The 23,071-nt window shown below is 45.8% G+C and overlaps 2 protein-coding genes across 16 annotated transcripts in view; one reads left to right on the plus strand and one right to left on the minus strand.

The window, feature by feature from the left end:
- Positions 1-1,369: 1,369 nt before the first annotated feature.
- On the plus strand, positions 1,370-19,452 carry FAAP20 (FA core complex associated protein 20). 5 transcript variants are annotated; one of them, XR_008911593.1, is made up of 7 exons: positions 2,046-2,247; positions 5,880-6,024; positions 8,186-8,754; positions 14,482-14,550; positions 15,727-15,787; positions 16,899-17,046; positions 18,911-19,452. XR_008911593.1 is itself a non-coding variant. In XM_056795999.1 (6 exons), the coding sequence occupies exons 1-5, from the start codon at positions 1,398-1,400 to the stop codon at positions 15,755-15,757; spliced, it is 927 nt and encodes a 308-aa protein (XP_056651977.1). In that variant the 5' UTR covers positions 1,370-1,397; the 3' UTR covers positions 15,758-15,787; positions 18,911-19,452. The 5 variants fall into 5 exon arrangements, 4 of the variants coding, with proteins under 4 accessions (XP_056651977.1, XP_056651976.1, XP_056651978.1 ...); XM_056795999.1 differs by lacking the exons at positions 2,046-2,247; positions 16,899-17,046 and adding an exon at positions 1,370-1,510; XM_056795998.1 differs by lacking the exons at positions 16,899-17,046; positions 18,911-19,452 and adding an exon at positions 18,139-18,274.
- Positions 15,921-23,071, minus strand: part of PRKCZ (protein kinase C zeta) — a 251,095-nt gene continuing 243,944 nt past the window's right edge. For all 11 annotated transcript variants that reach the window (XM_056795988.1, XM_056795989.1, XM_056795990.1 and 8 more), the window contains 2 exons: positions 19,519-19,634; positions 15,921-18,694 (listed from right to left, as the gene is read on the minus strand). In XM_056795988.1, coding sequence (XP_056651966.1) covers positions 18,607-18,694; positions 19,519-19,634 — 204 coding nt within the window. In that variant the 3' untranslated portion in view covers positions 15,921-18,606. The remainder of the gene's footprint in view (positions 18,695-19,518; positions 19,635-23,071) is intronic.

Here is a 23,071-nt window from a genome sequence, read left to right on the forward strand (position 1 = left end):
CTCTGGCCATAACTTGTATCTTTTGTCCATAAAATTTTCTTGAAACAAGGGCATAAAAGATGCCCTTACTTAGGAACAGGAAGAGGGGCTACTGGGAGTTGGGAGAAACTGCTTTGTGGGGAAGGATAAGAGATCCTGGAAACAGCATAAAACTGCCCACCTTCTACATCCTCTTATTTTACAGGAAAGGAAACAGAAACACAGGGTTAGCCTCAGACTGGAATTCTAGGGCTTCTGAGTTCGAGTCTAGCAGAGTGTCAGTCACATTGTTGAAATCTGGCTTCTCTTAGGGGAACAGGGTACTACTTCTGGACCATCTGGAATAGGATAGCTTCTTCTCACGAATGACAAGCTGCTGGTGGAAGGAAAGGGGCTCCACCTAGGTACCTTCAGGTACATCCTTGTCCTAAATTCTCTCTCAACTGGAGTCCCATTAATGGGAAATTTCCAGAAGCCAAGGAGGAGGGCAAGAAAAGATACCCAGACCCCCCATCCTTTATCTGGCTTTGCCTAGCTTTAGGTTATCCAACCATCCATGGCTTGAATTGTGGCACAAAATTCCTAAGCCTTAGGCAATAATTCTTTCTCCTGGGGAGCAGTTGGTCCCTGTTCCCCAAAGGGCTCTGAAAAGCCCTGCTTCTCACCTCCCAGGGTGGTCTGTGATGCATTTAACTCTTTCCTCTTGCCTACTCCACTGTAAAAAAGTTTGAGCCTAAAGCTTCAAGGAAAAGAAAATACAACTGAGATTGGAAAGCATAAGCCTCCAGGCAGATGCATTTGCCATTCCTACCCCCCACCAAAGGACCCCCCAGTCCTCCTGTATGGCTGTGTTTAGAGCCTGGACTGATGGGAAAGTTTGTGGAGGGGCACTGCCACACCAGTTTGGCCTCCCATTAGGAACAAGGGAAGAGGGACTGATATCTGAACTGGCTGCCTCTGCATTTTGGCATGAGGTTCTTGCCTGCCTTTCTGCCTTCATTCCACCTCCACACCCTCAGCACAGTAGTTGGAAGGGATTGGGTGGGAGGCGAGAGCAGTTCCCTAAATGAAAGGAAAGAGAAGAAAAGAGGGACAGGAGAAATAATAACTGTAGGTGAAAGAGAAGAAATAGCATCCTCAGGTAAGAGGGGATGGAAGAAATGAATTCCGGACTAGAGATGTGTATGTGTGGGCATAACTGTTATAGGTAGTGGTGGGAAGATAACAATTCCAGGTGAGAATGGAGGACTAACATCTCCAGGGAAGAAGGGATGGAGAAAATGAGTTCCAGACTAGAGGAGTGCCTGTGTGGGGCATAACAGCTGTAGACGTGGAAAGACAAAAACTTCAGGTGAGAGGGAAAATAACATCTCCAGGTGAGAGAGGAGAAAAGAAACAGCATCTCCAGGTAAGAAGGGATGGAGGAGATAAGAATTCCAGACCGGAAGTGTGTATGTGTGGGGAATAACAGTTGTAGGAGTGGGAAGATAACATCTCCAGGTGAGAGAGGAGAAAAGAAACAAATCTCCAGGTAAGAAGGAATGGAGGAAATGAGTTTCAGCCTGGGGGAGGAGGGCGGTATAATAATACCTCCAGAGGAGACGGGGCAAAATAACAGGAAAGAGAAAATAGATCTGGGTGTTGGGGGAGGGGGAAGATAAAGGACCCCTGGGAGGGAAGGTAGTAACAGCTCCCGGTGAGGGGGATAACTAATAGCTGTGGGGGAGGAGGGACAGCGCCAGAAGGCTGGGGAGGGAGAAACAGCCGCCTTGGGTCAGGGGGGATGGGGTGGAAGACAGCTTTGGATAGCAATAACAACTCAGAGTGAGAGGAAGTGGTGGAAAGAACAGTTCTAGGTCAGAAGGGACAGGTAACAGCTCCAGGTAAGGGAGGAGGGGAGGATGCTGGATGGGACGGGCGGGGCACCATGTTCTCTAGGCTCCACCCCTTCCCCCCCATGGGCAGGGCTTGTGTAGCCTGCGTGTGCGTACGCACGCACACGCGCAAACGCGTAGTACGCACGTACTACCAGGCAGGTGCCCCAACCCCACCACGCCTTTCCAGTCACTTGCGCGTGCGTACGCGCAAGCGCAACTCTTTGAAGTATCCCTGGGCGGGCCGGTTGGTATCCTTGGCGGCCATGGCTCTAGCTGGAAGTTCGGCGTCGGTGGGGGCCCGCGGGCTTAGGCTGAGGCTGACGCGGAAAAAACCGCTGGCTCCCCCCTCCTCCTCCTGCTCCGGACCTGGTGGAGAGGGGCAGGAGGGCAGGTGAGGCCTCGCCCAGGGAGGGGAGTGGAAGCCTTGTTAAATGGGCGTTAGGTACCCGTTATCCGGGCCATCGTTAATCCCTCCTCTCTCCACCATTTATCGCGTTTTCCTCATTCTTTTCCTCCAGTTAACTGGACCTTCAGCATTTTCCTCATTGTCTAAGTCATTACGTCCATTGACTGAACCTTCTTTCCCCTCTTTTATTAACCAGGTCTTCCTTCTCCAACCCTCCCCACCATTATATAGGCAACACTTCCATTAATTGAGTTTTCATGTTCACTCCAACCCTCCATTATCCAGACCTTCGTAATATTCCCCCTCCCCCCATTGGCCTCGTCTTCTTACTTTTCTTCCTCCTAGTTAATTAGGCCTTAGATAAAGGCCCCCCTTTATCTAAGTCTCAATCGTTCTGTCTGTTGCAAGGGCCTTCTTTCCCCTCTTCCCAGATAACTAGGTCTTCCATCTCCTCCCTCCTCCTCCCCTCCATTAATTGGACTTTCATGGCCAGCCCCACCCTCCATAATCTAGGCTTTCATCATTACTTCTTCCTTCCCCCACTACCTGAATTCCTTGTTCTTCATTTATGAGGCCATCTTCATTTGTTCACCCTACCCCCATTCTCCTCACCTTTTCCACCCCTTCACCCTGGGCTTTCTTCATTTTTTTAAAAACCTTTACCTTCTATCTTAGTGATAGAAGGTCCAAAGCAAAGGAGTAATAAGCCTAGGCAGTTGGGGTTAAGTGACTTGTCCAGAGTCACAGAGCTAGGATGTGTTTGAGGCCACATTTGAATGCAGGACCAACTGTTTCCAGATCTGGCTCTAACTGTTACAGATTTCTTCATTTCCCTCCCATTCCACCCTTGCTTTGGCCTAGCTTTCTGCATTTTCCCACCTGCCCTTTTTTAGCCTCAAATTTTCAGGCTTTCAAGAGAATTCCCTTACCCTAGTGCAGCCTTTGTATGTTCCAGGACTGGCCTGACCAGCCATGCTTGTTGTTATTAGGAAAGGAAGGAAATGTGTAAGAGTAGTCAGGAGAATTGGGGCCTAGACTCTGCCCCTCTTTGGCCTCTTACAATTAGGGTATTGAGGGGTCATTTAGTTAATACCCCCCCCCCAGTTTTACAAAGAGAGCAGATGTCTTGCTGAAGGTCATTTATAGCAGCTTTAAGTTTTCACAGGGCTGTGAAGTTCAAATGAGTCAATGTATTTAAAATGGATTTTAAATACATATACACCTTCAAGCCTTCACATGGTCTATATATTTTGAATGGTTTTTAAACCTTAAATCTCACATGTACACACACACTCACACTCTCATTTCTCCCACCCCAGCCTTGTTGATTTGAACCCTCCCTCTTGGATGTAAAGACTAGACTGTCCTAGATTTCTTCAAAATGGACAAAATATGGGAAGGGAACAAGCATTTATATGGTGCTTACTATGTGACAGGCAATATAATTGCTGGGGATACAAAGAAAAGCAAATCCAGACTCTACCCCTCAAGGATATTATTTTCTACTGGAGACAAACAGATAAACAAATTATATATAAGATCCATCCATAGCAGATGGAAGAAGGGAGGTGCCAGCACTGTGCTGGCTTTACAAATGTCTAACTTGGTCCTCATAACAATCCTGTGAAGAAGTTGCTATTATTATCAGATCCCCATTTTATATCTGAGGAAACTGAGGTAGACAAAATGGCTTGTCCAGACTTGTCATATATCTGTCAAATGTCAAAGACTGGATTTGAATCCCTAATTCTAGATCCAGAGCTATTACATCCAGTTATCTCAGTAGTGCAATTAAAGTTTCAGCTAGGACCCAAGATTAGAATGCCCATGTTTGTTGAGCAGAGACTGACCCAGGTGATCCCATAGGGCCTTTCCTCCCCCTTTGCCTTTGTTTAGTGAATTTGGAGACAGAAAAATCTACATTGTGTCTTTTTGTCATGACTTTTGGGATCTTGGGGAAGTAAGTATTTCATCTCCCTTGGACTAGGTTTCTTCATCTATAAAATGGACTCTTTGATCTTTGAGGTCCCTTTCTGTTCCAGCACTGTTAGTTTAACCCAGTGATGGTGAACCTGTAGCACTGGTGCCAGAAGTGGCATGCAGAGCATTCTCTGTGGGCATGAGGCCACCTTCGTCCTCCCTCCCCCAGTTAGTTATTAGAAAGGCAGAGGGACTTGGGCAGAGCTGCTCCCTTCCCCTTCTCAACCATGCTTGACAAACTTTTCACATCACCCACCCCTCTACCCAGTAGCCTAATGGGAGCACTTTCTCCCTCCCCTGTGGGGAGGTGGGGGGGGCATGCCTAATATTCAGTGGAGGGGAGGGGCACAGTACTTGGTTTGGTGGGTGGGGTTGGGGTCTGGTATTCCATCTCTAAAAGGTTCACCATCACTAGTCTAACTCATAAAAAGTCACTGATCCTTCCCTTAAAAATGGGATTTCTGTTGTCTTATACCTGGGAACATAGAAGGCTGTTAAGGGAGAGAGCTCACTGAACCTGAAAACACCAGGAACCATGAGCATGGTGATTATAGGGTGAGCAATAAGGTGGCAACAGTGGGTGGAGAAATGCTTCACAGCATGGCTGAGAAACTAGGCAAGCCCACATCCAGCCTCTTGGAAGTATGAAGCCTCCATCATCAAAGGGGAGAAGCCCTGGGCCTCAAGTCAAGAAACCTGGGTTTGGTTCTTGGCTCTAATACCTGAGTGGCCTTGGGCAAGTCTTTTACCTCTCTGGGTTTCATTTGCCTCGTTTCTAAAATGGGAGTGAGAACTTCCTACCTCAGGGTTGCTGTGAGGAAAGTGCTTTGTAAATCCTGGAGGGTCAATAGAAATTTATGTAATTATCATCTTTTGTTAATAGACTATTCTCTGCTGCTTGCTTAACTGTCACATTGTGGCCTGCCAAGGGGTAATACCTCCAGAACCTGGGAGGGGGGGTTAGGAACTGGATATGGAAAGCACATTGATTTCCTTGAGTTGGTCATTTGAAGCCTGCTGGAAAGGAGGGGGTCAGTGAGTATAAGAGACAAAAAGATGCTGAGGCCACAGGAATTGGATCACCTCCAGTACCTCCTGATGAGGACTGTCAGGAAGATGCCTGAAGTTTTAGTCTTTTGGGTGAGGCAGTTCCCTTGTCCCACTCAATCCCAAATCTCCACCCTTGTCCCATTAATAATCTTGTTTGGATTTGTTTACAGTGAACCCAAGCCTTATGGGGGTAGCTGTTGGGGGTGGCATTTGTTTCTAGAGGTCTATTTCTGGTACTTAGACTTCTGCAGCTTTGAGAAATCTATGCAGTGTTTCCTGCTCTTACTTAGCATTAACATAGAATTATAGATTGAGAACTGGAAGGGGCCCCAGAGGTCATCAAGCTGGAATTCCAACTTTAGGTCCTTGGATTCCCCAAGGAACATTCTTACGACTATACCCACAATGCTTCTTTTCTTACACGTGACATTTCTTGGTCAAAGAAAAACACTATTCCTCATACCCATTTTTATGAGTTCATCCACTTTAGGATCCTTGCATGTGGTTTTTTGTGATTGACTCAGACCATTTTGTGGAATGGATCTTCACGGCAAGTACAACATCTCTTCCGTATTTTCTATTCTCAGAACGTTAAACCATTGCTCTTGGTTGGACCAAGAAGGGTTAAATGAATCTGAAGAATTGTGGCGAATGCTGGTGTTGAGAAGTGTGAACTCCAATCTGAATGCGGCCAACCAGGAAATGCCAGCTTTACCAGCATTCTTTGACAAGGTAGAGTATATACCTCACCGTATTAATGGTCAGGATATAGATTTTTATGACAAGAGTTTATTAAAATGGCACCAGTTGCCTTTTAAAATTAGATTTTTAGAAGTAGGGGAAAATATGACCTTTAAAAAATGTTGCTAAACTCCTAACAGATCCTTCATTGAGATTATGTAGTGTGCAGAAAGTGGCGTACCCCAAATACCCTGTGGGGGGGGAGTGAGTCTGTTGATTCAGAATGAATGAAGCCTTTCCCGCCATTGACAAGAAGCCTGCCTTCCCTGCTTACCATCATTTTTAGGCCATTTCTAAAAAAAAGCTTTTCAGACCTCCCCAATCTGCCTCTTCCTCCACCCCCCCAAAAAACCTTCTGGTATGGTTGTAATATAATTTGTAGGAGAATAAGGAACATTTTCCCCCTGTTATTTGCATTTCTATTTCATTGTATCACTGAATTTTGAGAGTTGAAAGGAACCTCCAAGAGTAAGCAGCCAACAAACATGGACTTCTACATGCCAGATACTACAGGGAGGAAGACAAAATGAGGCAGTCTCTGTCCTTAAGGAGTGTTAGCATCCCCTGGAGATGGGAAGCATATCACCTATTTCCAGGCAGCCCATTTCACTGTTAGACAGCATGTATTTATAGGAACTTTTTTCCCATGTCAGGCTGAAGGGACTTGTCACTGCATAGCTCAACCCATTCATGGCTCCTGGGTCTCCCTTCAGGGGCAGGTGGGACAGCCTTTCAGATACTTGAAAGCCCTCTGGTCATACATTCTCACCCCCACTAGGGCCCCTCCCAAGGAATCTTCACTATAACCTATTTGGAGAGTGGTTATTCAGCCTTTAAGTCCACAACCAGGGGAAAACCCAGCTTCTTCAGGCAGCCCATTCCCTTTTGAGATACCTCTCATTGAATTCCTGAAGGAAATTTCTCCTGACATCAAGTCTCAATTTGCCTCCTTGCAACTTCTTCCAGCCTCTGGGGCCAAATTAGAACAAGTTTAATGGCTCTTGTACAGGGCAATGAGACCAATAAATGAAGACAGCTATCTTGTCCCTTCCTTCTCCATCTCAAATTTCTTTCCCAGACTGTACATCTGAACCCCTAAATGTCCTGGTTTCAAAGCCCTTCACAATCCTGATAGCCCTTAACTGGAAACTTTCTAGTTGTTTACTGTTCTTAAATGATGGCCCCCTAGAACTGATCCCAGTGCTCCAGCTATGGTAGGAGGAGGGCAGAGAACATAAAGACTTGATGACCTTCTTTTTGACAGTTGGGCCACTCTTAATGAGGGATTTCCTTCCAGGAATCAGGAGGCCACAGTCCCTGTTTCTTCAAGAACTTGTCCTTATAGTGAGTTGTCAGATGAAGGGTAGACCAATAGGAGTGTTTTGATTCCTTTGGGCAGTGGATTGTGTGCTTTGGGTTAATTATTATAAAGACTAAAGTCCTTTTCAGCAGGCACAGGACACAGAAAAGGGGCCTGAGGTTTTCTGGGACACTGCATTTTCCTCGTGATCAGGACTGGCAAACCTGTCGTTGGCATAGAAGCTTTTTCTTGGCAGTGACCCAAGCATGAAGAGTCAGCCAGCACATGAAGTTTTCATTTGTCCTCCCTGGAGGCCAGACCCTGGGGAAAAAAAGAGTACCTACTCTGAGCAAAAGGAGCTTGATTCATTGGCTCATCCTATAGGGGAAAGAGCCCTGTGCTTGGAGGCAGGGGCCTCGAGTTTGAGTTTTGGCTCTGACATTTGCTATTTGTATGACCTCAGAGGAGTCACTGCTTCTTGATGGGCCTCAGTTTCCCTATCTGCTGAGTGAGAAGATTAAGCTGGGTGAATTCCTGTTTTCTCTTCCAACACTAAAGTTTGTGGACCTGAGAATTGCTTTTTACACTATGTTTTTTAAGGGGAAAAAAAGTTTAGCCATTCTCATTTGATCTAAAAGTTTTTTATAAAGAGGAAAGAATGGCTTGGTGGCAAGTGATCTGGGTTCAAATGCTGCCTCTGCCTCTTGTCTATTGGGTGACCCTGGGACAAATCACTTGCTCTCTCTGGGCCTTAGTTTTTGTATTTGCAAAATGAGAGGGTTGGGCGAGGTGGTCTTAAGAGTCCCCTCTAGCTCTAGAACTTGGATGAAAAAACAAAACTCCCTTTTACAGAATACCAGAAATGAGAACTCCCAGGAACCAGCCATCTTTACAGTTGGAACAGAAGAGTTTCAGTGGATACCTTTCCCCTCTGCTTTTCAGTTCATTGGGGATCAGTTTAAAAATCCAGATTCTTATTTCACAAAGGAGAAGCCTCATCAGATTCCCTGTGAACATGAGCAGGGAGAAGGCCAACAGAGCAGTGGGCCTTCCCCCCAGGAAACATCTACTATGGGTCCTGAGAAATGGGAACCAAAGCCCAGCAGTGGAGTTGGGGTGAAAAGGCCCTTGGAGCTGAGAGACAACGGCGTAAAGGCTTCGAAGAGCAGATTTACACAGCTTTCCCAGCTTAGGAAAAAACAGAGACTTCGGGCTGAGGGGGGTGCCTTCTCCCCAGCATCTCCCCAGAACTTTGTTGTGGGCTCAAGCTCTCCAGGACCTCCCCCTTGGAAAAAGCCTGGAAACAGCCTTTGCCTGGAAGGTGTGGGAGTGGAAAAAGAGGCCACCGCCACTGCTGCCACAAGCCAGGGGATGGTGGAACTTGATTGCTGTCCAATATGCCAGATCCCATTTACTGGAAAGTAAGTCCTTGGTTCTTTTCACATCCAGCAAGAGCCCCTTAGTGAGATCCTCTGCAGAGCCAGCCTAGAATCTGAGGGTTCAGGGGTCCTCCTGACCCTGCCCTCCTGGAGGTTCCAAGGAAGGGCAGTGACAATCTCCAGGCCAGTGTTGTCCGTGGAATATCAGTTTAGAAAACCCAGAGAGGATGAAGGCCTGCAGCCATTTTTACTGCGTAGAAGTCATCGAAATGTGGCGCCACCACGGCTTAGCCATGGTCTTGTAAAGTAATTTTATATAGGGAGCGCCTGCAAAATTAATTGATGATGCTGATTTCTACCCAGCTGGGAAGGTTAACGTCTCTTTCCTGGCTGTTCCCAGCTTCAGAGAGCACACATTGCTGCTGGGCCATTAGAGTTTGCCTGGGCCAGGATCAGTACATGGGACTGTTCACCCACCACTGCAATCTGGGCACCCCTGGGCGGGAGCACAGCTGCAGCTTTATGGCCACACAGAAACACTCTAGAATTCCTTAGGACAGGAAATATCTACTCATTTGGTAACATTGGGGATTTCACTTAGCTCCCACGGTTGATTTAATGGGAGTTGGGTTAAGTACAGAAATCCCCAACCATAAAGATGAGCATCTACCTCTTAGTGAGGATTGTATTTTAAATGAGTATTTCCTTGTTTAAATAACCCCATAAATATTTGCCCTAATATGTTCCGGGTGTTGTTTGGGATGTTGGAAAAATTCAAAATATTTTGTCATTATTGCAGGGGCTAAAACTCTGGTTTTTCTTAAAATTTTCAGTTTAGTGTCTTTTCTTTCTTGTGGGATTGAGCCCACTTTTGCTGAAGTTGTGAGAGCTGCCACCTCCCCAAAAGATCTGCAGATACCCGCCCATGATGCCAACTCCCTAGCTTAGCTCCTGGACCCAGGGGTCTTTATTCTTTGCTTATAGGCACACAGTTAGAGGGTAAAGAAATTGGAGAACCCGAGAATTCTCATAAACATCATGGCTGGTGCAGCCAGCAGGCAGGACACATAGTTAAGGCAGTAGCTTTGCCATAGACATGATTCCTGGCTGGGGATAGGAGGGTGTGTGCAGTGGATAGATCGCTGGGCCTGGAGTCAGCATAACTTGACCTCAGATACTTCCTAGCTCTGTGACCTGGGGTTCTGTTTGCCTCAGTTTCCTCATCCCCAGTAATAAGAGCATCTACTCCCTGGCTTGTTAGAAGGATCAAATATTGTAATAATTGAAAAGCACTTGGCCCACAGAACCTGGCGTATAGGAGGTGCCATATAAATGTTGGCTATCATTATTATGTTAGAAGTGGGCACATTTGGAGTCACAAAAACAGAAGAGGAACTGAAGATATAGCGACCCAAGTATATAGACTATGTCTATCATAGTTCTTGGATAATAGGCTTTTAGTTGGTTTTTAATGCACTGTTTCGGGAAAGGTTCCTGTTTTACATGGTGATTAAAGATTCTAATACTGGAATGTAATATTCTACTTGTCTGGATTCAGTACAATAAGCTCCTTTCAGAGAGCAGAGGGCAGGACCCACAAATGCCGTAGAGACAATTAGAGATAAGGGTTTGATTATATGGAGTCATGCTTGGGGGCCTGGGATGGATGTCTGCATTGTATCTGAATCCATGTAACATGACTGTTTTCTAGCAGAGCTTAGCATCCCAGGTGGAGGGGACTAATCAGGTCACAGATGTTACCATGCCTAAGAATCGAGAGGGCAGGAAGAGGCATTCTAGGCTAGCATTGAGGACATTGTTTAGATAGTTTACCAGGGGGTCTAGCCTGGATAGGGAGGCAGGTGATGACAGAATAAGGTTTTACTAGTTCACAGATGTCAGGAAAAGGCTCAAGAAATCTTGAGAAGACCTCTCTTCTTAACAGAGAAAGAAGACCTTTGAATCAGATGTCTGATTAGTCCAGTTTAACCTTGCTTCCAAATTCCTAATGAGGTTGGCAAGGGCTTATGGTGAAAATAGCCATCAGAGAGTCGTCAGTTTATTTCAGGAGTTAGAGAACTAGCCTGACTCACCTTGGAGAGAGTGGCTCATTGCCAGGTGGGGAGTGATGGACCCTATTTTGGCCATAGCAGCTCATCACTCAGCTTACTGAGGCATCCAGCGGGGCACTGAGCTGCCATGGTAGTGGACAGAACAAAACCATGGAGGTGGTCAGGGAGCCTGATGGCTTTTCTCTTTTCCTTAAGAGGGGCAGGTGGCCTAGTGAAGGAGTGGAGGTTAGCAAATCACTCTAGTTGCTTTATTTCTTAAAGAGCTAGGGATTTTATCTGTGATTTCACTGAATAGAGGTGAGCACACACTGTCCACTAATGCCAGTTAGCCCCATCTCTGAAGGTTAAGAGTATTAGAGAGTTTCCTGGGCCCTGAGAATCTCAACGACTTGCTTGGGGTCCTAGAGCCACTACAGGTCAGTGGTCAGAGTTAAATCCAGGCCTTCTGGCCTTCAGGGTCTGCTCTAGGCCCCAAGGAGGTCAAGCTCATTCTGCTGTGTATTGACTCAGAAAACCACAAATTAACATTATCTGTGTTGTACTGTGTTTTTATTGTTAAACATTTCTGGATTGCATTTTTAATCTGGTTTGGCTGAGAGTGCCCAACAGTTTTCTGGACGAGTCACAAGTTTGACACCTATGCTGTGCCCTATATAGCTTCTCAGAATAACATTTACAGATCAGCTAGGAAGATAAAGCACTAACTAGGACTTGGGTTCAAATATGACCTCAGACACTTCCTAGCTGTGTGATCCTGGGCAAGTCACTTAACCCTGATCACCTAACCCTTGCCACAAGTAATGCCACAATGCACAACTAAGTTTTTGAGGCAACATTTGAAATTTTAGTAGCTGCTTTGTGGTACAGTGGATAGAGTGCCAAGCTTGGGAGTTGGGAGGAACTGGGTTCCAATCTGGCCTCAGATGTTTCCTAGTTACTTTAACCCTGGGCAAGACACTTAATTCCTGATTGTCATTCTTCTGTCTTAGAATTGATACTAAGATGTTAAGTAAGGGTTTTAAAAATATGTCCTTGGAAGAGGCAGGGACAAACATTCCACTTTCTGATTCTAAAGTAGTTGCTGAAATGACTTGCTAAGTAGGGGCCTTGATGGAGGGAAGAGGGGGGAGTAGTAAGCAATAATCAAGTTCTGTTTTGTCATTGAACTACATACATTATGTGCTCATAACTGCCATTAGAAATGATGGTGTGTGTATAAACTCATGGTATGTGTAACTCAGTGCCGAAGTCAGATGGGTGAGGGCTTCAGATGTGAAAATATCCACTTTGTTTTTTTCTCTATGGAAAGAAAGTGCAGTTGAGTCCACCCCCGTTGGCTTTGTGGTTCTCTGTGGCCCAGACAGGAGGCCTATTGTGCCTCCTAAGTGATGAGAGGGCCTTTGGCGGCCAAGGAGGGACTGCTAAGCTCACGTTGTGTGTTTTGGCAAAACCAGCTACGCCTGCCACGAGCACTAGTATTAACAGATGTACACAATGACTGTCTTGTCTCTTAACCGTTGCTAGAAAAGTATTTTGTATCATTAGCAGGATCCATTCACAGAAGAAATTGTTACTGTCTTTGGATTTTATTAAATGGCAGCCATTGTCTTAGTCAACAGCACCCAAGTTGCACCGACATTATTGCTGAGCTGATCTGCTCAGCCCATTTAGTCCATCCCACCAAGTACATGAAGGGAAAAATGGGTGGAAGTAGAAAAGGAGATTGCACATGAATTCTGCTAGATGTTCAATTTTAAAAGTGGATCTTGAGGGTAGGTTCACTTCAGTAATTGCTAACCTTTATAGGCTCCTCAGAGATTTGCTTCACTAACCCTGGAAGGAAAAGCTGCCAGTATTGTTAGATTTTTATCAGTCATTAGGGGGAAAGACTGATTGTGGAGTAGAAATACCTGAGCTTTCCTTACAGTTTAATAAGGCTTTTGTAGGAGAATGACTTTTCTAAGAAAACACTAAGCTTTTTTTATAGAGGTGTGTAAATAGCATCATGTAGTAATTTATTCTTTAAAGGCAAATGGGGGATTAAAAATACATAGTAAGATGGGAAGATGGCACCATTTTTAACCAGAGCCTCAGAATATTCCAGGTTAACATTAGAAGACAACCCCTACCCCCTCACCCATCACCTCTTGTAGGCTCAACAGAGGAGTTTGTCAGGGTCATTTCCCAAAACTAAAAATATGTTGGATAGAAAATATTTTTAGCAACCATCCTATCCCTGTAAGCCATCTTCTTCACTGATGTATGGTATGGAAGTCATTTGTGTGAACTCTGGCCTGGGATCCTTGTTTCCAAAGTGCCTCCTCACTGGCTTCTGGGCTGCCTAAGGCGGAGGTCCAAGTTCTTCAGGTTTAAGGAACAGAAGGGCTCTTAGTACAGAAGTGTGGTGAGCCCCTTGCAAGTTTCTGAATGTTTCGTTTCCATTGCTGCAGGCTTTTGAGGGTCATTGAAGCTGCTGTAAAGACAGTGTTGAACAGGTGCAGTCGAGGTATAAAAGAGGGATAAGGGACCTGAAAGATCAGGTTTTCCTTTATTTATAGACACAGTGATGGTAATGATGGCCAGTGCTTGTCAGCAATTCAGACTGAAGCACCAGCAGTAACAAGGGGCAGAAAGTGTTGGGTAGGAGTCTGAGATGCTGACAGTCTGAGGGAATTGAAGGGCAGTGATAAGGCAGAGGAATTTTTTTCTCCTTGAAAGCTGGTGGGAGAGACTTCATTATGCTGTTAGTCATGCTTCTGTTATGACCCAAATGGAGAAATCTGCCTCTTTGCAGCCAGACAAGAGTCATTAAGATTCAGGGGCCCCTTCAGGTAGTGAGCAGGGAGGTCCACAGGAGCCTGCAGACCCCGGGCTTCCTGGCCTCTTGTTTCTCCCTCAGAAAGGGAACACACACATCTGGTCATTTGTGAATAGGAGCACATTGCTACATGTGCAGGTTACACACTGTACCCAAAAGCTTTTGATCCTATTAACCTATAGGACAGACCTAGAACACAGCCAGTTTTCCAGAAAGGCCTTCTAGCTGGAGTACCATGGAAACATTCATGCAGGAATACAGAGAGCCTTTTCATACTCTGGAAGGGAGACACATAAAACTAAGTTTATTTGGCAACATTCTTAAGAAATGACCAAATTTGGAAAAGATGAGGTGTGTCCTTTGTGCTTCAGGAAACACTTCATTGACCTGTTTGAAAACTGAGGGACGAGAAAGTCTCCAGCCTTTGACTTTCCCTTCTGGAGACAAGACAGTGTTGTAGAGTGGCCTGAAGTGGCCCACGTCTGTATTGAACAGGCAGCCTCTCACTGACTGGAGGCTCAAGTCTTGCTACAAGGAGGGGCTCTGTTTTTTTTTTCCCCCTCAATTAAAACCCTCACCTTCCATCTTGGAATCAATAATGTATATTGGTTCCAAGGCAGAAGAGTGGTAAGGGTTAGGCAATGGGGGTTAAGTGACTGGCCCTGGTAGGAAGTGTCTGAGGTCAGATTGAGGGGCTCTATTTTTAATAACTTTGGAAAGGCCCTGGCCAAGGGGGGTATAATCCTGAGCTTTGTATTTCCCCTCTTTTAGGAAGTATCTCCCTAAGTTGCCTCTAATTCTCTGTGAAGCCAATAGTCACTCTTGGCTGTCTGGGTTGTACTCTCTGTAACCACTCTTGTGTTTTCTCCCTTTCTGCAGGCTGTCGCAGCTGGATATCGATAGTCATCTGGCTAAATGCTTGTCAGAGAGTATTGAAGATGTCATATGGTAAACTTAGTGGCCAGAGTCCACAAGAAATGCATTTATAAAATAGGAATGACCTCATCTACAGCTGAGTATGAGATGACAAGAAATGGCCCCAGGCACCCCTTGCCCTGTATGTAAGCATACCCTCCCTGGATTGGAGGGCACTGGAGAGACATCCTGAGGAGGCAGCATTTTAGCTAAGAGGACTTCTCGACTGTCATTTAAAAGTAGACAATAAAATTTTCTTTTTTAATTTTGAATAACTTTTAATTTCCATCACACTGCAAACCTCTTTAAACTGGAGGCACTGCACAGAGTTTCCTTTTTGACAAAGATTTACAGGTAAAATAAGGCTACCCTAGTCATGAGAACAGCCACTGAGAGATGTGCTCCATTACTCTGGTCCAGACAGGGAAATGAGCTGCAGCAGGGTGTGGCCATGTGGGCTCTGGTTATGGAGTCGGAAAATCCAGGCTTCCACACTCCCCAGCTGTGGGTGGAACTGGCCAGGTCCTGGGGCCTCTCTGAGCCTCCTGGGTCAGAAGGGGCTGATGGTGCTTGCCTTGCCTGGGGGCTTGGCTCATTGGGTGATTGGGCAGGCTGGGCTGGACCGTCCCGAAGAACCAAATAAACTCGAGGAACCTTCTGTCACACTGGGATTTTGTAGCCAAGACTTCGCTTTTTGTGATAACCACTTGAAATTCCATGATCTCCAGGGTCACGTGGCTAAGAAGTGTCTGAGGCCAGATGTGGACCCAGGACCTCCCATCTCTGGGCCTGGTTCTCAATCCACTGAGCCACCCAGCTTCCCCCTGATCTCCTTATTCTTGAACTAGGGTGTTTTTCCTAGGGACACAAGATTTGTCTTGATGTCCCAGAGGCTTCCCCAAATAATAAAAACCTTTTAACACTTTTTTTATGAAACCTGCAAGGAGCTGCCTAGAGTGATCATTTGGGAATAATGGAAAATTTAAGGGAATAGGTGAGAACCCCAAAAGACCTGTTACAACTGATTTATATGCCTTTTAAAATTCATCTTCTTCCAGGTCAAGTTTGGGGAAGAGGCTTAATTTTTAGCCTCACCTGATCTTTTTCCTATAAAATACATAGAATGGCTATAGCTTCTCTTTTTAGCATAGAGTAAGTATTAGAGTATTATTTAACCTTTTCCTCTTCTCTTCCGACCCTTTGTCACAGTGTGCCAAGTCCTAATCCCAAGGAAAGTTAGCTGTGAATCAGGAACAGGGAAACAAAAAAGGTAAATCTATGATCTTATATGTATATAGAGGTTATTTCTAGCTATCTCTAGCATATCTTTAATTTTAAAACATTTTTTAAAAATATGCCCTTTTGGGGAAATAACTGGTTTTGAGGAAAATAATAACAATCTATTAGGCTTTTTCATTAAAGTCTTTAATAGGTGTGCAAGAATAGAAATGATCTCAGCTGTTAGGGGGTTAGCGTACCATCTTCTGCACAAGGAAAGCGGGCCAGCAAAGATCTGAACTAAGTAATTATACAAAACTACAAGAACATATTTACTGCTTTACAATCATTAAATTAGCTAGAGTTTTCATTTACTATTTCAGATATGACAACTAAAGACCATCTCATTACCGGATCCATTTGTAATATATTAGGACTTTTTTCCCCCTCAAACCACACATTTAATTACATCCTTCAGTTTCTTTAATATATATAAAACAAGTACTTTATATAAAAATGTCCCCTTCATCACAAACAAGAATGTTATTCATACACTTGCACGTGAACAACCAAACTCAGAACCAGCAAACTATTTGGCAACATAGCAATGTTGTAAATGCCTTTGACTGTAATAAACCAGGGCACCGGTGCCGTGCTTGGAGCCAACAGGTCTCTCTTTTCCCACCCACAGCAGCACAGATGCCACTAGAAGTTTCTGGGTGGGGTCCACAGACAAACAAGCCTTTTCACAGGTCTGGAGTCACACCAAAGGGAGGATCCCACCTCCTCAGAGCCACCTATCAGAGCTGCCCTGCTCTTAGTCACTCAGTGGCGTAACTAATCTGTGTTGAGTTGGAAAATGGAGGGATCTGGTGAAAGTAACGCCCAAGTAGAGGAGTGGGGGATGAGCCAATTGGGAATATCCTCTGGGCTGTTTAAGAAGGTAAAAGGCTGGGTCCTACTCCCTTCATTTCAGGTCTTTAGAGGCAAGTACATTTCACTGGGAGGTGGTTAGCACTGGCTCAAGCATGGGCTCTTGGCCATCACGGAGAGAGAGCCCAAGCTCAGACAGATGGGATCACGGCCCCAAAGGGTCGCCGGGGCTGCAAAATGGGGCACATTAACCAATGGTTGGTTGGGAATTTGAGAGAATGTTTTGGCAGTCTCATCCTAGCACCTCATGACTTGGATGTGAGTCCGAGAGATGTCATGTTCAGCATCGAGTGTGATGCTGTACCCTGAGAAACCTACATGTTAATGCAGAGAGAGTGGAAGAGAATTCAAGTGGAGCCTGCATCTTTGCCTGCATAGGTGTGTCTGTTCTTCCTGCACTGTTCCCTTCCCCCTCCCAAATCCAAGCCACCCAATTCATGGAACAAAAAGCTAGCTCAAAGACCTACACAGCCTTGGGTGCAGTTACCTGCAACAGAGGCAGCTTGGTCTTTACAGGCCTTGGAACATTTCCTATGGCAGTGGACACTTAAAGTCCTTAAATACATGAAGTGACATGACCTTTCCACAGCTGGACAAGAATGCATCATGTTAACCACTGTGAAACTAACATTGCCCCCCCTCCCCCCCATTCATACTCTCTCTCTCTCACACACACATACACACATTTTTAAATTTTGATGATTTCCAAAAGAGAAGGGATTTAATGGACATCTTTCAAATTGCCTAATTTATCAAGTGTTCCCACTCCCCCTCGCCATCTTTACATATAGAAAACCTATGGTTGAGTTTCATCAAGCAATCCCTTCTTGTAAGCAGAATGATTATTTAGTATCATATACATATTCTCGAAGCAAAGAGATTATTAGAAGTAGGAGGTGTGCTTTATCAGGAAAATGGGTTATGTTTATGGATACTCTAGATTTATTATTTAAACTTTTAAGGCTAGCTCCATTATACTTTTTTCCCCTATTTTCTAATCTGGAATATCATATTACTGATAAAAATATTTTCCAAAAATCTAATACATAACACAAGACATGTAGGCACTGCTTAAGGATTTTTCAGAAATCTATGTTGTGCAAATTTAGTTTTTTAAATATATATATATATTTTTGGTCTAATGGTGCTTTGGCAAGCATCATTTTAAAAATCTATATCATCCAATTTTATCCATCAAGAGAGTGACTAATTGAGATTAGCATTGCTCCTTCGAAGCCCAAAGGACATTTCTAAAATAAAGGTGTGTTTTCAGCAATAGACACTCCAGCTGTTAGTTACATGCTCTGTATGAAAATACCTGTTAAATATTAACAAGAACTTACCAGGATTTAGAAAAGGCTCCGAATTTGTAAAAATTCTTCGTTGCAGTTTATCCATTTAGGCACTTAAACTTCTGTACCCAAACTTACGTTTTGATTGCTAATAAAACACAACTCCTCTTTTATTTAGATAGTGTATCTGACAGGTGCCACTTGTGGGAAAAAAGGCATCGGAAATGAGGTTCAACACCACTGTAACATTTTATTCTTCAGGATATTACACGAATTTTCTTGAATTTGTTGGCCATTGCATCAAGTTTTGTTCTGTAGAAAGTGTGCACCTTCAAAGTCGTTTGAACATTCCTTTCCCGAGGATGTAATGAACATGAGATTCTTCAGTGAAGCAGGCACGTGTGCACATTCCCTCAGAAAAGAAGCCAGTCGCGTCAGTGCCCCAAACTGAAAAACCAGTATTACTTAGAGGAAGACACCCACCAAAATCTATTCTCTTCTTTGATTTTCAGCAGCAATTTTTTAAAAAATCATTGGTCTCCACTCAAAACCTTACAGTTCCCCAGCCTTGCATGCATATACTGTAGTTAGGGATAAATTTAAAAGTTCATTCACATTATTTGTCCACAATGGAGATGCCATTTCTTCATACTGACTCTTCTGTAGAAAGCAACAAGGGATTGATGTATTCAAATCCTTCAAATTCTGACTGGTCTATTCTTTTTATTACATCCCTTTAGGAAAAAGCAAAAAAAAAAAAAGACAATTATTGTCTTGTGTTTTATTCCCTGCTGATAATGCCTCACTCACAGACACTGCTGCATGCGTTTCATTTCAGAAGGCTGAGAATATAAAATATTCATTGTATCAAACTAGGCAATGGTGGCCGTCTTAGAACAGGAAAGGACTTGAGAGCACCTAATTCTAGCCCCCTCCTTTTTTTTTTACAGAGGAAGGAAGAATGAAAGATGGAAAAAGAGAAGTGATTTGCCAAGGGCCACAAAATAATCGAGAGGCAGGAAAAGATCTATAACCCAGGCCCCTTCTCCTTCCTCCCCTCTAGTTTCATTCCTGGTCAGCCAAGACACATGAGAAGCAATTGGTCAAAAAGTCAGAGGATGCCCAAGGAAGCTCTTAATAGCCTGGACCACATCTAGGAGGTAAAAGTAATCACTCCTCTGAGGAATCTAAGAAAACACAAGCCTTTATCACCTTGCAAGCAGGGCTTTCCCAGGCCTGCTTTGAATGATGATGAAGAGGCCAGTCAAGTACAGAACCTCTGGCTCATTAGAACTAGAGGCCACCTTCTTAGAAATCAAGTAGCCCATCCTCTCTAGTGGCCATGGCAGACCACTACGATGGCATTTGGCAGCAGAGAGGGGGTGCTGGCTGGTCTGGTCTGGGGAACCAGGGGTTCAAGGCCTACTCAGGTGATAAACTTTGAATGTGGCACCCAGGAAGGAAACATGCAATAAATTCTCTGTGGCCAGTACTCTGCCTCCTTGTGCCTGGCCTTGCTAAAGCACCTCAGCCAGTCTTCAGACTCTAAGGCACTTACTCGTCATCTGGGGTTAGCTGCACAGGTTCGCTGGTGAACTGTGTATCGAAGTTATCCAGACCATAATCATCGGTTATCTGAGGCTGAAATGGAGGGAGGGCTTGCTTCTTCTCCAGCTTAGAAAAAAGAACAAAGTAGACATCAGATAGTGTCATATTTATGACTTCAGTATGTGAAATATATCTTCCCCATACCACTCACAGCTCGAAAAGGGGGGTTCATGGCCCTGGGCAGGGGAAAGGAAGGAACCCGAGATCCCTTTGCCCAGCAGTCCTTGGAAACTGTCTCAGATCCTTGCATGGTTTGGATAGATGAATCCTTTCTCAGGTTTTTAAATATGTAAAACATGTCAGATCACAAAGGAAACCAACCACATGGAGATACAGTTATGAAAACAAAGGAAAACATTCACAGCCTTCAGGTTAAGAACGGCTAACCTAGTCCAAATGCCTCACTACATAAAGAAGACACTAAGGGGAGAGGGAAAGGGTCTTGCCCAATGGTGCAACAAAACCATAATCCTGAAGACAAAAAAAGGGCCTAGTGCCAAAATCTGATTCAAACAACAAGCCTTTATTAAATGTAACTTGAATCCAGGTCCTTCAGTATCTCATGGAAGAGAGGCTGGAGGAGGAAAAAAGGGCTGACCTCTAAGGTCACTGCCTTTGGGGCCGGCTTGAACCATGTGTTTCCTAAGGTTCAAACACTGCTCGGGTCCCCATCTATAAAATGGGTTGGATCAGATGGTCCTTCCTCTCTTCAACTTCAGGCGTTTACTGCTCCAGTTCTAACTTGGAGAACCAATCAAATCCCTCTTTCACAGAAGAAAGCCATCCATGCTCTTGGGGGCATTCCTTGATTTTCCTCCTCATCATTGCCAGGCACTCCCCAGCATACCCAAGTGCTTTGTTCTATGGTGCCCAGAGCATGCCCACACAACATTCCAGGGAGGTCTGGCCAGGTCAAAAGATGGGATCATTTCAGTGAACCCCGAGGCACAAAGGGGAAAGACGAGAAGAGCCCGCGGCCCTGTCCAGATCACAGCCCTCATGTATACACATGTCCTGTGTTTTGTCATCTTTGTTCCATTTGAAATGCCACCTGCTTTAGGATAGGCAACAACTCGCCATACCAAACACTGGATTCTAGTTTTTGGTAGGAGAAAGCCTAGACCTGGGATTTCAGTAAGGCAGTGAGCGCCAGGTGAGAGAGACCCACCGCTGCCAACTTTGACTGGCATCAGCCTGCGAAATGTACCTGGCTGTCATTTAGGGGAGAGGGCCCTGGTCTGAGCTCGGCTCTAACTACGGTAGGCCTTTGGCATGGGCCCTGCTCAGTCTCGCTGGACAAGATGGTCTCTCTTCCAACTGGCCACCAAAGCTTCCTCCATCAATACCGGCAGCTCAGCTGGGCCTGGATGACAGCCAGAGGTCACCAGCTTTAACACAAGCCAGGGCTGCTCCCTTGGTGCCTCTACCGTCATGATAAAGGGTTGTCTTCTCTTTCAGCTGCCCTGGTGGAAAGCACATGAGGGACGCAAGATGGGTGTTGGAAGTCGCTTGCTTTCCCACCCACTTTCACGGCGCTCCCAAGATTCTGCCAGCTCTGGAGGAAACACTATTTTCAGCCCTGTTGCTAGGGAGAAACGAAGTGCTTCTCTTTGGGAGAAGCCCTGCAGAATGGAAAGTTCACTGGATCTGGAGTCTGAGGACCTGGATTTGAATCTTGGAGCTACCCTGTTGACTGCCCATTTGACTTTAAGGAAGTCAGTTCACTTCTCTGGGCTTTCCTTTTCCCATCAATCAAAAGCGTGTCTGAGGTACTTGCCACGTGCCGATAGCTAGAGATCCAAAGGCTTGGATTGTCCGGCCTCAGGGAACCTTATAGCGCCAAATCTAAAAGCCACGGAACCAGAAACGGGATCTCGGAGGTCACCTAGTCTAAACTCTTCAGGAGAATGAACGAGTGACCACCAATACCCTTCAAGTTCCCGACTCTGCAGAGGAAGCCGGGATCTGTCGAGGAGCGCTGGCCGTGGCACGTCCCAGGGGTGGGGAGTGTGCCCGAGGTCAGGCGGGCATTCGGTGCAGAGCCAGGCTAACGGCATGCTCAGTCCTCATTTCTCTGGGGAGACCCTGACACCTCCCGAAGCAGGAGGAAGCCAAGCGGCTGGGGAGGCACCCTCTGGGGAGACGGCCACCCTGGGAGCTAAGGAAACCGACTTGTCCTGCGTGGGCTACTTCTCCCCCATCCTAATGCCGGGGGGCCGTCCCCCCACCTCCATTTTCAGGCCCGAGACTCCCGAACCTGGACGCTGAAACAGCCTCTATCAACATCCCCCAAGCTTTGGGATTTGGGCACGCACTCTCCAGGGTCAGCGAGAGTCTAACAGGATCGAATTGCAGTGCGTGTCCCGGCATTTCTTGGCCTTTACGTGAACTGTCATTCGATACCCCTGGAGGAGATTTTGGGGCAGAATCGGGCCCTACGTAGCCTCTATGATACGGCGATCGAGAAAGAGGTGTGGAGAGCCCGGCACCTGCGCACTGAGCACAGTCTTCTCCCCAGGCAGGGCCCCCTTGACTGGGCTTTTGGCCTCCATAACGATGGCCACAGAAAAGGGAATGATGATATGGCGAACATGGACATAGTGCTTGCACACACTACCTCATTCCTGTTATTGTCACAGTCCCGGAAGGTGCGGGCTGTTATCGCTCCCATTTTGCATAAGGGAAGACTGAGGCAGACAGGCAAGTGATTGATTTGCCCGGGGTCGCACAGTAAGTGGCTGAGGCTGGATTTGAATTTGTGTTTTCCCCAGCCACAACTCAGTGCTGAAATCAAATTCCTTTTCCTGCAAAGTGAAGCCTGATAGCAGTTTCTGTCTGATCAGCTGCTGAAGCTGCTATGAGCACTGGGGGCCTGGAAAGGTCAGCCTGTGGGGGAGGGAGGAGCCAGTGCCGGGTGACCTGCTCCCCGGGCACGGGGATGCCCGCCCCAGGGGAATCGGGGAGCCCAGGGGCCCCGCGGATCCCCAGCCTCCTGGAGGTGAGAAACCTGCCCACTGGCCTCAGGGAAAAGGCCTATGGAAGCCTGAGGATGCCTCACCATGGCCAAGGATCTCCAGAGGGTCTCTGGGATGGGGAGGAGGAGGAGCAAACCAGCCCAGATTAGAAATAGAAAGTCGGAGCTCTGGGTTGGTCAGAATGAGGGCAGACCTGCCCACTCTCACGCTGGGAGAGGCAAGTAAGAGACAAGTAAGAAAATTTACACCTTGCGGTTGCTGTTCAAGGATAAGTGACTTGCCCAGGGTCACACAGCTAGTAAGTGCCTGAGTGGATTTGAACTCCGGAAGAAAAGTCTTCCTGACTCTAAAGCCAACTCTATCCACTGCAGCGCCTCGCTTTTTCCTCCATTTATACCCTCCTGGAGATGGGGGTCTTAGACACTATGGCCACGACCCCTAACTGGCAGCTTTTAAATTCAAAGGCTGATTTTTCTATTAGGAATCCAAGTGGGTGTGGGGCAAGTTTCCGGTTAATTCCATCCCAGC

This window comes from Monodelphis domestica, chromosome 4 (genome assembly GCF_027887165.1).
Source record: "Monodelphis domestica isolate mMonDom1 chromosome 4, mMonDom1.pri, whole genome shotgun sequence".
NCBI classification, from domain to species: Eukaryota; Metazoa; Chordata; class Mammalia; order Didelphimorphia; family Didelphidae; genus Monodelphis; species Monodelphis domestica.

What these genes read in the sequence shown, in the direction of transcription:
- FAAP20 (XM_056795998.1), top strand. Translation starts at nt 2,120, where the DNA reads ATGGCTCTAGCTGGAAGTTCGGCGTCGGTGGGGGCCCGCGGGCTTAGG. An exon ending in GGAGAGGGGCAGGAGGGCAG is followed by an intron (nt 2,248 to 5,879) that starts GTGAGGCCTCGC and finishes TTCTATTCTCAG; the next exon opens with AACGTTAAACCATTGCTCTT. An exon ending in AGTATTGAAGATGTCATATG is followed by an intron (nt 14,551 to 15,726) that starts GTAAACTTAGTG and finishes CCTTTGTCACAG; the next exon opens with TGTGCCAAGTCCTAATCCCA.